Below are 15,215 nucleotides of genomic sequence, written 5' to 3' on the forward strand. Positions count from 1 at the left end.
CTCCCTGCCTCCAACCCCATCACATCACTGAGAGACATCTTAAATAGGAAGTGAGAATTTATGATGAGTAATAGCACAAGGCCAACTACAAATCCTTTTTCCCTGCAGCAGTGCCTGAAATACAAGATGTACTAACTAATAAATGTCAGCAAGAAATTAGAAATAGTCTTTATCCCTTTTTGGACACCAACATCATACATAACAAAATTATACCACTGTACATCCTCGCGTGTGCCTGCTGGGTGTGCACCGACAGCTGCCATGCATTCTGAAGCATACAGCATATTGTTTGTGAAACTGTTACACAAGTTCCTGAGAGCAGAATGGAGATGGCTATCTGCTCGGCCGGCATTTAAGAAGCCGTTCACGTTCCTTCGGAGAAGATCAGGTGACAGAAACACTCTCGTGGGTTAACATACACCAAACCTGCTTTTTTTTTTTAAGCAAAAGTAAAAGCAGAAACTACAACAAGTTTTCAAAGCCTGATTGTGTAACAATTCAGGGTGTTTTTCCCTCCTCGCACACACACTGAGTCTGGCAGTTTTGTTGCATACTGACAATAAAATACTCATTTATAGCCTTCCTTTTAGCATTCGGATCATGGCGGTTTGCGGTCCACAAGCCCTGAGCCCTCCCACAGAGCCCTGAAAGGCCCCGGCGCGGTGATGCGCTGGCAGACCGTGAGCCAGGATGAGCCGACCGTGAGCCGCGAGGTCCCTGTCCCTCTCCGCCTCTTTAATGGCACACTTCACAGCCCCGCCCCTTAAAGCCAGTACTGCCTGAGTCGGACCAGTACGCTGGGCTCCAGCCCTGAGCCTGAGAGAGAGAGAGAGAGAGACTATGAGAGAGAGAACAAGTGAGAGAGACTGAGAGAGAGAGCGACTAAGTGAAAGAGAGAGAGAGACTAAGTGAGTGAGAGAGCGAGAAAATGAGAATTAGAGAGAGCAAGTCAGAGAGAAAGAGCGCGAGTGAGAGAGCAAGAGAGAGAGAGGGGGAGGGAGGGGAGGAGGGAGGAGACGTTACAGAGTGCGAACTCATGGCTCTAACAGCTCTGCCACAGCTCCGCTCTCTGCAATAGTGCCACTGCTGTCACACAGCACAGGGGAAAAGGGGAGCCCGTCCAATGCAGACACTCTCCACGACAGGACCGCTTCACCAGGAAGAGCGTTTCCACCCTAATCAAAGATGGAGTGATTTTCAAATCCATTCAAATTCATTCGCCGAGTGATTTTTCCTTTCTTATCCATGGACATACAAGTGACGAACAATAACCAAACAGGATCTAAAGCACTTGTTTTTTGCACGTGGGACCGTACTATGCCTTGACAGTACAAACATGTCACTTTTACAGACATCAGAAGAAAGTTTTGCTTTCTCTTTTTTTGAAAACATAATGGTAAGCCAAAAAGGCCATTTGTATGGTAATACTAACTTATTCAGAAATGTGTGAAAAGTGCACGTGCAATATGTCAGTATCTTATTTAACCTGGTTTCTTTGAACTGAGGGTGAATGTGTGAAAGATCAGAATGTTCAGCCAAATTCTATTAATTTTTATATTTATTTCCCTGCATTAATTTTGGGGATATGAGCAATCACTTAGGGACGCAACTGAAATTAATCTTCAATACAGTAAACAATATAAGCTGCAGCTGAAAGCCCTTCCTTGGCAAAAATGGACAATTACTCGCTTAACAGCAGCACCATCAATGGCACGCTAGACACTGATGCTCAGATTGAAATTTTGGGCTTGTTAGTGCTTACGGTCTTGATCATCATCCTGATCGTGGTGGGCAACCTGCTGGTCATTATAGCCATTGCACGAACTTCCCAGCTCCAGACCATAACCAACATCTTCATAATGTCCCTGGCATGCGCTGATCTCATCATGGGGGTTTTAGTGGTGCCCCTGGGGGCAACCATCGTGGTTACGGGAGACTGGCAGCTGAACAGAAGGTCCTGCGAGCTCTGGACCTCGGTGGACGTGATGTGCGTGACGGCCAGCATCGAGACGCTGTGCGTGATCGCGGTCGACCGCTACATCGCCATCACCCGACCCCTCAGGTACAAGGTGCTGCTCAACAAGTGCCGCGCCCGGGTGATCGTGTGCATGGTGTGGGCCGTGTCGGCGCTCACCTCCTTCGTGCCCATCATGAACCAGAACTGGCGGGCGGAGGACCCGCAGGCCGTCGCGTGCTACGACACGGACACCTGCTGCGACTTCATCACCAACCCCCCCTTCGCCATCATCTCCAGCGTGGTGTCCTTCTACATCCCCCTCCTCGTCATGATCTTCGTCTACGCCCGCGTCTTCCTCATCGCCACGCGGCAGATGCGGCTCATAGACAAGAACCGGCTGCGCTTCCAGGGCGAGGGCGCGGCCCCCCAGCCCCAGCCGCCTCACCACGGCAACAACAACGTGCCGCCTTCGGCCGGCTCGGGGGGCGGCACGGGCTCCTACCGCAGGAAGAACTCCAAGCGCCGTCCCTCGCGGCTGACGGTGGTCAAGGAGCACAAAGCCCTCAAAACGCTGGGCTTCATCATGGGAGCCTTCACCATCTGCTGGCTGCCCTTCTTCGTGGCCAACATCATCAACGTCTTTGACAGGAACATGCCCGAGAGGAGGATATTCCGCCTCCTCAACTGGCTGGGCTACTTCAACTCCGGCCTCAACCCGCTCATATACTGCCGCAGCCCCGAGTTCCGCGTGGCTTTCAAGAGCCTCCTGGGCTGCCCGTGGCTGCCCACCCCGCGCATGAACACCCTCTACAAGGAGCTGCGCACTCTTTGCCCTTGCTTCAGAGGCTCGTCCGAGCCGGGGGCGGCGGGCTCCTTCCACAAGCCGTCCCCGGCCCAGAAGGACGAGAGCCTGGCCAGCAGTCAGAGCAGCTGCAGGAGCGAGGAGCCGTCTCCAGCACCCCCGCACTCCAACGGCAGCATGCAGCTCAGCGACTTCTCCGAGCCCGACACAGAACTGTAAGTCTCGTCTCATCTTCAGTCCTCGGCATCAGCCTCCTTTTGTCGCTAAATTGCATTGATTTGTGGTTTTTGTCTGCCGCTCCCTTAGAAAAATAGCATATGAATCATTTATGCAACTCACGAGGGCCTTCATTCAAAGTATGATTACCTTGATAAAGCTTTTGACAATGAGAAGTGCTTTTCTACAAAACTGCAGCTGAGGTTCTCATTCTATCGAACAATGGCGATTGGTTCCACTTAGCTCCAAGTGATTCAGAAATGCATGCTGTTATAATCAGCTTTTATGCTTGGTTAAGAATTCGACAGGATTAGAGAGAAGGCAGCGGTGGGAAAGGTTCACGTGGCTTTAGTTTGTGGACGATCAATGCAATGTGGTCTCTGCAGAGAAAGTGCAATAGATCTGTGTGTAGCTCTCAGCTCTTCTGGCAGCTCATGATTGAACACTGTGCAAACATTGTACAGTGAAGCACTTTAAGCAACAGGGAAGGAAAAACAACAGATGTGTCAAAGAACATTTCAATTCCTCTCCCATGTCAAGATGCCCTGAAATTATATCAACATGACATCGGTGCTCTCATATGTGAGGTCCAAACAGTGTAGTTTCAGTTTGGGTCTTCCTTTATCTTTAGTGCCTTACAGCTACAAGACCTCATTGCTCATACTTCTGGCATTTTCGCCCGTGAATGCCGTAGTAAATGTTTTTGTAATGTCTAGAACATTGAGTTCGAGTTTTCTTTTCATACAATCCAAATTGCAAGTCATTATTGCTAATGAATCTACAATTTTACTAAATACAGTAAATCAGCACCATGTAGACAGTGCATACAGGAATGTACTGTTCTCTAAATGCCACTAAATTAAACCAGCTGTATCAAAAAATACTACATACAATAAAATGATACCCAACATTCAATAATAAATTAGGGACAAATATCACTACAAAAGGTAAAGATTTGTATGGGCTGTAAACAGAATCAAATACAAAAATTTATGAAATTACGTATCATTCTAAAGAGAGCTTTATAAATGCTTTTCTTGCAACTTGATTCAGAAAAAAAGGCCTGTGGGTATGTTAAATGTCATTACATTCTTGGAGATTTGTAATAACCACACATGGGCAAAGTCATTCATCTAAAGCAGATAATTTAAGCATTTAATTCCTTCCTACCCATGGGATAGAAAATTAACAAGTGAATGAAATTTCATTTAAAATGCATGCATCATACATGTACATGTCAAAAATAAATATAAACTAATGCATTTTATCAAACCATGAAAGTGAATGTACAGAACATTAAATGTCAGGTGTTTTGTAATGACTATTGACTAATGGTAAAGATTATTATTGAAAGGTTACTACAAATTGACATACCAATGCCTTTGTGGGTTTTTGACAAGGTTCTGATGTATATACTTCTGGTACAAAAATGACTACAATTGAGCCATTAACAAAAAGTGTTTTTCAGCTGCAAAATATTCCATTACTGGGAAATGTATATATATTTTTCTCTTAAAATTGGATACATTGTGCAAAATTATGAGGATATTCGTCATTATACAAACAAGTCAGACAATTAGGGAACGTCGTGTGTGTTAGCCTGGTGAGAACTGCATGGGCTGAGATATGATTTTGTGAAATTGCTTAAAACGCTTAAAAGCGAAAATCTATATTATAAACATTTCCACAATTTACATGGGACTGCAGCATTTTCTGAACACAATAACACGGATCTGTTTAAATACACTTATCATTTAATTATCAGTTTTTGTCAAACATTAGCTAGAGTGAGTGTAACATTAGAAAATAATGATGAAACATTCTCAGAAGATATTCATCTTTTCAACTTCGTAAATCCATTCATCTGAAGTGAACCATTTGCAGTGAGTAATCATGTTAAGTGCAATGTGCCCATAATTTATTAATATTTTGAGATTATAGTCGTGATGTTTGATACCAAGTGTCAACACAACATAAATTATTCCAAAGCCCCTGCTAATATTACAACAATAAAACGTGGCTCATAAATAATTGTTTTAACTTAATTCACTCAAACGCGTCTCGAAATACAGGGAAGCTAATTCTCCTCTGAAATTTGATTGATAATGTTAACTAGAAACTACAGCAAAATTCAGATCCTCGATAAGACCGCCAAATCTCTCATAGCAACACATTACAGATATTCAACAACGATCTACCAAGAGTTTTTTTGAATCCATTTTTGTAACACGTCCACGAACGCGAGGACAAAAAAATCCTGAATTAATCTCAATTCCTCAGAACAACATGAGCTCGTGTCCCATATTTGGGGCTGAGAAATTCACTGGAAGCGGGAGCTATGCACCGTTTGCGTCTCGGTGAGGGCCCCTTCGTTCGACAGTTCTCGGCAACTGATAAACTTTATCACTCTGGCACCACACGTCTGCCTAACCGGAAAGGCTGTTTACGAGCAAAAGCGTGTGGCAGTGGCAAAGTACAACTGAGAACTGGACGAAGAGAGCGGACACAGGGGAGGAGGCGGATGTTTTTGGACTGGCGAGGCGCAGTCACCACTGACGCATAGTTGCCGGAACATATTACCGCACGAGGTGCATCTTGAATACGTTCTTGGCTGATGTTTTGGTCGGCAGACTTTCGTGAAGTTTGTTTTTTTTCATAGAATACCTGGTCGGGGGTATCTTAGCTCGCCTCAACAAATGAGATCCAATTAATTCTATTCGTCGAAACTATTAATTCGCCAAGTCGTTTTTTTATTTCGGCATAATGCCACTCACTCCCATGCAAAAAGCACAAAAAACGGAACGAAGCATCGAATCACTCAGCTTTCCCCGCTACTGCAGACAGTATAAGCACTGTTCCAAGTGTTTTTATTTTCATTTTACCACCTCATCCCTCAAACAACTCAAGTACCGTAGCGTGAACACCAGTGACAGCCCTAGCCTATATAAGGCGTCTTTTTTCTGTTCGGGAAAGCATTTTCGTTTTACTGAATTTCATGGAATTACATTCTTCTTGCTCTTTACTTTGAATTCAAATGTCGTTGAAGGCTCGAAAATTAGTCAAAGAATATTTTAACCACGAAGTTTCTTCTGTTAATTATGGACCAGTAACCTTCACAATATTTTAAACTGATAGGCCTACATGTTTTTTTGAAAAATTTTATTAGTATTTATTACCAAGCACTGAGCACTGATCCTTCTAGAATGTTTGATGAGGTGGAGAAACATAAAACTGAATCTGAAACCATTTCTCCTTTTAGAATCCCTCCAGATCCATCAGGCTTTTGGTTTTTGCTTGTGGACTCTCCTCTTCAGCGCACCCCACAGGTTTTCTGTGGAGTTCAAGTGAGAGGACTGGGGTGGTCATTGCAAAAGTTTGATTCTGTGGTTAGGTGTAGTCACCATTCTTTTTTTTTTTTCTTTTTTTTGCGGATTTGTTAGAATGCATTTGGATCATTGTCCTGCTGAAAGATCTGCCCAAAACTCAGTTTTAGCCACCTAGCAGAAATAGCCAGGGTTTGGTCTAAATTCTCCTGGCATTCGTTGGAGGCCATGATGCCATGTATCCTAAGAAGATTTCCAGGATCTTTGGAAATAAAACGGCTCCATAAAATCATATATCCTCCACTCTTCACAGTCCGGATTAGGTTTTTTCTGCATTTCTTTTTTTTCCACACCAACCCTCCTCTGGAGTTTGTGGCCAAAACATAAGACTGCTGATCAAAGCATAGACGGCAGTTTCAATCAAAGTTCCAGTGACATTTAGCAAAGTGGTGCTTACATTTGTAGTTTAATGACAATAGAGGCTTTGTTCTGACAGTCCTTCCAAATAGTATATTGGTATGGAGGCAGTATCTAGTTGTTATTTTGGACACTTGGGGACCTCAAGGTGCACCCAGCTTCTGCAATTTTGTATCAAAGGAGAGATTTTGTCCTATTAATTTACAGCCATTGCCTGATATATTGCCTGAAGGTCAACAACCTTTGTCTCTTTTAATCTGTGTGCTATCTGACCTATGTGATTTTGGCATGTGTGCCACCTCAAATTTAGACCATAGCGAAACATGAAGTACTGAATAACCATTTAAGAGTTTCTAGATGACTCAGATGAAATTATTAAAAAGTCAAATAACAAATGGGAATATACTTCTATTAGGTTTTATTCATAAGAATTTCAAGGGGCACCAATAATTATGATACATGTTTTTTGATAAAAAGTATTTCTTGACAAAGAAATTAGTATTAATATTTTTTACCTCAATTAAAGGTTTCTCTAGAGTGCAGAATCAAACTGGTGAACAACAATGACATGAACGAACCTGTTTCACAAAAATAAATAAATCAATAAATATCTGCAAGACATGCTTGGCCATTTCTGTTGTTCCTACTGTATCTGTCCATGTATAGCGACAGAGGCAGAATGCACAACATGTCTAACATGCAGTGTTTGAAAGCCAAGATTATATCCACATACTTGCTCTCACTTAGGCTTTTTTGCAGGTATTTCTAGACCCAGGTACTACACAAACTGCCATGCGTATTTCACAGCCTTACTGCTATTTTGTGCAGTGGAGTCAGTTTATATGCAGTTTTGTTTGTTTTGCTCTCAATTTGCCACACTTGACTGCAGTACTTCAAATGAAGAACAGATCAAAAGTTTCTTATTACAGGTTCAGCTCATGATCTAATAGAAAGCTCTGGAGGAAAAGAAAGGATGTGGGTGCATCCCAGAGTCTTGTGTGTGATTAGAAGTGTCTTACCTCACCACCTGACCTAAGCTGGTGACAAGCCACAGTGGCTGATTACGTCACCATCCAATACAGCAATGGGTCACATACTCAGACTTAATGAGAGGCAGGGGTACTGGCAACCAAGGGGAAAGAGGAGTGCTGGAAAGATCCCGAGAGGAGAAGGAGAGGGAAAAGTAGTGGGAGCAAAAGTGATCTAGTCCATTATCCCTGCAGAACAGGATGCGATAAGGAGCTCCCTTGTTCAGGAAGGCATTCACCCACAGGCCACTTCCATAATGGTTTTATGTTTATAGAGTGGGATTTCTCGCTCCGCATGGGCAGGGACAGGTTTCCTCCTAGCTAATACCACCACAACCGTAAACAGAACACATACAGTGCTTCATTTGTGTGTCAGCATGTTGGTATGCCCATTTGCCAATGCACAGCGGGGTGCCAGAATGTTAACTTTCATATTTTCTTACAATATCCAGTTTACTGCCGATGTAACAAATTCACCCTTAGCATAAAAGATGTTTTGTTTAATTTGTTCTCGTGAAAACATTTCATAACAAGAGCGTGTTCTGCGGTTAATTTGCCCAGGGGGATCGTATATCATGCTCATAGCACAGCATTGGAAATGTCAGTGAGATCATTCTTACGGGTTTTATTTAACCGTTTTTAAATTAGGCTCCTTTGACAGCCTGTCTCCCGAGTTCACTGAATGCTTGTGACAAAGTGCGCGCCCCTGGTTAACCTCTGATGCAGCGCTTGAATGAGGCGTCTGCTCAGTGGCCAATCAGCAGGGCGGGGGACACTGAGACGGAGGCAGATCCTGAGATGGGGGCGGGTCATGTGGCCCCGCCTCTTAGATTACCCTAACGACCCCCCAGTCCGTGCTTACGAAACAGCTGGTCAGGAAGATCAAAAGGCATCACTCACTGCGGCTGTCCACCTCTCTCTCTCTCTGTCTATCCCTCTCCGTCTGTCTGTCTGCGTTTGCACAGGGGGTGGAACACAGACTGCAGACAGAGGAGAGGGAAAGGAAGGAAGTGAGGCGGAGGGGAGGCAAGTGGTGGGGGGGAAGGAGAAATTAATGCGGACATTTAATAATTAGTCATGTTAAAACCATGCCGAAACGAAAAGGAAAAACACAGCCCGTGCTGTAACTGTGCGCGGGGCTGAAAGAGAAACCAGCGGCCTGGGAAAAAAGCATAAATCACAGGATCAAAGGCGAACACCAGGGGAACGCTCCAGTTGAAAAATGAGGGCTTTTCACTGGTTAGACAGAGTGAAGGCCGAGCCCCCTCAGTCAAACAGGGTGCACGGGGTCTACCAGCCAGTCAGTGGGTTTGTTTTGGAGCGCGCTCCATTCTCAGGTGGGATGGCAGCCTGTTTTCCTCGACATATTTTTTTATATTTTTTTTTTTTTTTTTGAGAGGCATGTTAAGCAGCCGGGAAATAAAAAAAAACACAGTCCTCCAAATGGGGTACGGTCTGTGTGCACTGCACATATGTGCCAGCCTCTAGAACTTCCAAGAAAAGCTGAAAAAGGTGTGCAGAGCGTGAAAAGGGTTTTTTGGGTAATTAAAAAAAAAAAAAACGCTCAGCTTTCCATCTCATTTCATTTTGACTGGACAGGAAAGTTTGTTGGCAGGCTCAGTGCAAGGATACAGAGACCAGGCTTCTGTATAAACAGTGTTTCTGCTGCTCCACCAGAGTGCATTTAAAAAAAAAAAAAAGGAAAAGAAATTTGTGGTCATGCTAGGGGTACCCACATCAACATGCAAAGGGCCTAGATGATCCTGTCACGTACGCACACCCCCGTTTTATTTGTGAATTCTTTTAGACTTTTCACAATTCACAGTGCATCACCCTTCCTGGGCCTTTCTTGGAGCAGCTGGATGGAAATTATTTGAAAACATCAACAAAATTCTATCTTACATTTGCAATAGAAGAAAGAGACTGGGGCTAAGAAGCATAATGCTAAGAAAAAGCAATGAAACCAAATCCAAATTGCTAATGGAGAAGCTTTACATGGGCATCTTGGAGGAGTTCCATTTAACTTTGCCGCTTTGTTATGGTTACATTAGAAAAAGAAAACAGCCTGAATAGACAGATACACTGTGACTGGAAAACATTGCAGGGTACAGTGACTTCTCATGTTGTTGAGCAGGATATACCTAATGAATGGCATGGAATTTAAACCACTTCTAATGTTTAACATGATTAGAATGTAGTAACTGTCAGACATGCAGTTGCAACAGATTACTTTGGGGTTTAGCTGACATAAATCCAAAAACTAGTTAGTATTTCATAGCCCCAGTGGTATATATTGCCCTGTAAAACCATTTCACAGTTATGATGCATCATTATTAACAATGCCATAGCATGTTGTGCTTTGCGTAGCTCTGCTGCATATGTATATCATCCATTTAAATACCTGGATTCTTACTGAAGTAATTCAGGGATTTGAGCCCAGAGCTTTCTGATAATGAACCCACAAATACAATACCATTGTGTTGCCATAATGAGGCTTCCAAGCCCAAGGGATTTAAATGATCTCATAACCCCACAAAACACATAATAAAAAGCAGACAGTTGAGTGTGCGAGTGAAGAATTATTTACAGCGATTTACAGGCGCAGTTGGATCATACAGTCAGGACAGGAATCAGAACACTTTCGTTTATAGAGATAGAGTTTTTCTAAGGTCCCAGTATGGTGGTATTGCAGGACCAAGGTCTTGACATTAATTTTGAAATCCATTCATGGTTTCTTAATCAACTTATGGCTTAACCCTCTCGGAAACAATCCATCTCTTCATCTCTGTGGGTGCAAGTCATACTTACAAATTTAACTTATTTTACAAATGCTCTTGGTCACCTAAATGCAATTCCAGGCATTCTAGCTTATCTACAAGGTAGATGAATGTCACTAATGTTCACAGTGCATTTCTGTTTAAAGTAAACATTTACAAAATAGCACTTCACCAAAAGGTGCTTATGTTGCCTAGGAAACCCAGCTTGCATTCTTGAATTCTGATCTCTATATCAGTATTCAAACTGATATATCAGGGGTAGGAAAAGGGAATGTCACGCACTTTAACATCAGAGCATGTCAAAATTTCGCACAAACAGGCTCAAATGCCTCCTTGTTCATCGTTAAAAAATGAATTGTGTAACTTTGTAAATATATCATCAATTTAAATGTACAGAACCCGAACAAATCCTCATCAAATGTGTTTTTCTTTCATTAATTCCAGGAGTCCATTTCTTCTTTTTAATTCCCCAGTAAAGGGACATTTCTCTCAAGTCAAAAGTTATAAAAATTATTATGGATACCTCCCTCTGGGGTTGTAAAAGAGACAAATTTGTAACAAGTAAATTAGCCCTGGAGAAAAAATTGTGTGGCAATCCAAGCTGTTACAATCTGATCTGCTTTTCCACAGCCAACTCAAATAAGCAAATCAGTTTTAAAGTCTTCACACAAAGCACTGCAATTTCGCTTGAAGCCTAAATGAAGATACAGTTGCTTAAACCTCGCAAACAGCATGACCGCATTTCAGAAAAGACGTTGTGGGTCTCTCGGGGTCTGTTTTGGTCGGTGACCTCATGCAGACTTGATGGGTGGCTCCGCTTGAGTCCTAGTTAAGCGTGGACATTCCTGCAAAATGCGAGCAAGAACCTGTACGGGGTCACAGTGGGCTGTTTGTTTCAGTACAGGTCAGAAGCACGCCAATGACAGCAAGCAGCCACTCTGAATGTAAAATGCATGTCAGGAGTGGCATTATCAAAATGGGGGGGGGGGGGGGGGGGCAGGGGGGAAGGAAGGACCCAGCAGAGTCTCTCTGCATCTTTTCCTGGGATCCCGTTTGGTTCACTGGAGTCTCATGTGGACTGACCCACTCGGACCAGTACCAGACCAGTGCTCTGCCTTGGGCCAGAGGTTATTTTTTAACTCCAAACCTGGAGTGAACAGATACCGCAAGACCCCAGTCCAAGTCGAGGGAAAGGGCACACTCCCAAGGAAGTGGGTTCCTGGGGTAAAGGCTGAGCACCATGGGAGAAGAGGAGGCGGGCACTCATATCTCAGAGCACACAGGCATGCATGCAGTACATTTCTGCATTATCTCTGAAGGATTAACTCCTCAATGTTCAATAAACCAACAGTGTACAGTATATGATGGCATTATGAAACGGTGTTAATGTTTAACACCATTTCAGTGACTTTGTGGGTGACTACTGCCTTGTTGCTCAACTGTGGTGCAGTAGAGTCATATCAGAGGATCAGTGCAAAATGGGACCAAGAATTTCCTGCAGGGAGCAACTGAGGTAGAGGCCCAGAGATTAACTAGTGTCCTTTACAGGGGACCCACTGTAGGCTGCTATCACTCTCCCGAAATCGGAAAAAGGCCCGATTCTGCGAGCCGTCCGGACAAATACCCAGTTTCCAGAAACATGAACTCCCAGCTGAGTGGCTGTCAGCAGTTACCACAGCTGGCACAAATCCCTTTATCCAATATCCAGGAACCATAATAGCTGCTTTATTAATCCCACATTTGTTGTTCAGTTGCTCTGAAAGTCCATGGATTTTGGGCCAGTGATGTGCCAGTTTGATTTACAGGATGCAGGACTTGGAGTGTCTCTACCCTTTTGCCTGGAGTGGCCCAGTATCTGGAGTAAAACAGGTCCATCCAGTGTTAGTCGTTAAAAAACAAAAAAGCATTAATCACCGTTTAGCTATTCTGACTGTTTTCCAGAATGATGTCAGCCTTCAGATAGCTGAAAGCCCATTTCGTTTTTCATTCAAATCTGCTTGTTCTCTTATTTCTTCATTTTGATTTGGAAAATAAACACCAGAAAGAAGCTTGGGTCCCAGGCACAGCACATAAGAAAAAATACACTTGGTCCTAACAGTCGATCTATCACACTGCTAAGGGACAACGTGCAAAGAGATTTAGTGAGGTAAAGAAGGGCATGCGTCAAAACTCATAAAAATGCTGAGGCCCCCAGTAATGGGAACATGATGTGTTTGAATGGAGGGTAGTAGAATGAATTGAAGAGACTATTTCAGATTACAATACACATACTTCCTGAATAAATCAAATTAAAAATACACATTAGTGTTTTCTCCCCTTGTGAATTGGTGTTGCCGTTTCAGCATACGCTTATTTGGTATCGCAAGTATTCCAGCAAGAAATAGCTCTTGGAAAGCACCAACTACAGTGAGAACTGTGGTGGAATTATGTCTGTCCACAGTCAACGCTAATATAGCAGGTGACTCAGAACACTAGCCTTGAATTGGCCATGTAACCACAGATACACACATTCAATAAAACAACCACTGTACTCTAATTACAGCACTAATAGCTGCGCATGGATGAAATGATCTACCATAAACCTTTTTTTTTTTCAATAGAAAACATTTCAAGGGAAAAAGTATATACATCCTGATGCGCATTCCGGTCAGATTTCATTGATGAAAAGAAATATATAATTTATGTTTGTCCGAGCAAATTATGGAGAGTGATAAGAATTACGTTGAAGAACAAAACTGCATGCTTTTCTTTACTGCACATTCTACTAGAGTTTCTTATTTATTTATTTTTGCAGGGCTTTTAATATCCTTCTTGTTTAGGTCACCAAAGATTCCCAGAAGTCAGAAATACATAATCTTTATGGGAAACTGTCTATCCCAGGGAACAAAATAGTCCCATTATTGAAATCCCATTGGTCACAGGGACTCTCAGACTAAGCTTTTCCTTATGTGGTTCATTACATCATCCATGAATGTAGTCCTGGTAAATGTAAATGTATGTAAGGGTCTCCATTTTCTTTTGCACTGCAATTCTACTCTCTTAGAAGTGTGTACAACCTAATTATTTCCCCACTGAGCATCAAATACTCATAACACATTACAAATTCTATAAAACAGCCCTTGTACACACACAGCCATTGCATAACTCACAGGACTTCCAGAGAGACGTACTCTGCAACTAACTCCTATTTGTACGACAAAAACGAAACAGGAAATTGACATGCTGACAGATGAATGTACAAAACCTTTCTATTTTCTCTTGTATAAATCACAGTAGTCTACTGCCATTTTTCACTCCAGAAGACAATGGTAATGTTTTTCTTGTGGCACATTAAGTGACAAGTATTGTATTTTTAAAAATATGGTCTTGATCCTACAAAATCAGAAGGCAATACAATGAAGCACAATCAATGTAAACTACGTGATAAATCTACATGGTCAGAAAAATGTGAGATTATATGGTAGCATTAAGTAAAGTCATTTAGTTTAAAGCACTATTCATTGGGGAGCTTTTAGGAGTGACTGTGGCATATACAATATTTCTAGCCATTAGTGTTCCACCTCCATTTCTAAATGACATTTTAAAAGAGCTACTGTATCCTTTTCAAAATGTCTACAATGACACAAGTGGAACTTTCTATAATAATGCTGGTATATGGAATGTTAAAATAAGTGATTTAGAACACCATTTCTTGCATTATGGCAGACTATATGGTGATGACGGTCTAAAAAGTCTAACAGATGAGTATCATCACACAAGCAATAATGCACAGGAAATCTTTTCCACAAGATTCTCAGGAGCCAAAGACATTCAACATTCTAGCAGAATCAGATAATTTTACAGGGAAGTTCTCAGAGGTTCATGAAATTAGTACCAGTCTCATCCATATGCATGAGATTTTTAAAAATCTTACCAATCATTTCAGATCAAAGCCCACCAAATAAGTCTGCATCAATACATTTCAGATAGTGAAAGAGCAAGATAAAATGAAATTATTCAAACCAGATGCATTACATGAATATTCATAGCTACTAAGTAAAAATGCTTAACTTAAAAGAACTAACATCTTTGTATGAAAAATGAGTGAAATAGAAAATCACTAGCCAGTGACTGCCACGCACAACTAAAAATTAACACCAACGACATCAAATTTTCACATCTTTTCATACTTACATATTTAATGAATATTTGTACGTAGAAAGTTCACATTATTAAGGCAATGTTCTGTTTATTAGCAAGCTCACTTAAAATTCCTGCTTCTATGCAGTGGTCTCGATCAATCACTAATTTCTGGAGGAGTAGGGCAACCTTTCAACCCATGGCAGTTAAGCCAGTCACTTGTTATTAATGGAAAAATATGGATGTCTGGAAGATATTCAGATTAAAATGCTTTAGTTAGTACAGTATGTGGTATCACCAAAGGCAACGGTATATCCAATAAAATATACTGAATTTCATTTTAAGCTGAAATAAACAGACAGTGCTGTTTAAGTAATTCCAAATTAATGCTGTTAAAACAAAAAAGCTCGGGATTTGATGGATTTGTCCACAAACTATTTTTAACTGGACAGATGGATCATTCCGAGGAATTATGTTTTGAAATATTAGTCATCCAGCTATACTGGTTTAACGGTCAGTGTAACAGGTGGCCTGACTTCAGAAATGGGGTAATTTGTGTCGATATGGAAAATGGCC

The 15,215-nt window shown here is 42.1% G+C and overlaps 1 protein-coding gene and 1 long non-coding RNA gene across 4 annotated transcripts in view; one reads left to right on the forward strand and one right to left on the reverse strand.

The window, feature by feature from the left end:
• Nucleotides 1–15,215, reverse strand: part of LOC118206237 — a 26,252-nt gene continuing 11,037 nt past the window's right edge. Inside the window, exon 3 of one of the 2 annotated variants that reach the window (XR_004761166.1) lies at nt 1–816. This is a non-coding gene — a long non-coding RNA (uncharacterized LOC118206237). Of the gene's footprint in view, nt 817–12,228; nt 12,376–15,215 lie in introns of those variants that run through there. The other variant, XR_004761165.1, reaches the window with a different exon arrangement.
• adrb3a (adrenoceptor beta 3a) overlaps nt 1,002–15,215 on the forward strand; it is a 20,697-nt gene continuing 6,483 nt past the window's right edge. Inside the window, exons 1-2 of one of the 2 annotated variants that reach the window (XM_035378630.1) lie at nt 1,002–2,974; nt 6,235–7,336. In XM_035378630.1, coding sequence (XP_035234521.1) covers nt 1,674–2,974; nt 6,235–6,415 — 1,482 coding nt within the window. In that variant the 5' untranslated portion in view covers nt 1,002–1,673 and the 3' untranslated portion in view covers nt 6,416–7,336. Of the gene's footprint in view, nt 2,975–6,234; nt 7,337–15,215 lie in introns of those variants that run through there. The other variant, XM_035378631.1, reaches the window with a different exon arrangement.

This window comes from Anguilla anguilla, chromosome 10 (genome assembly GCF_013347855.1).
Source record: "Anguilla anguilla isolate fAngAng1 chromosome 10, fAngAng1.pri, whole genome shotgun sequence".
NCBI lineage: Eukaryota > Metazoa > Chordata > Actinopteri > Anguilliformes > Anguillidae > Anguilla > Anguilla anguilla.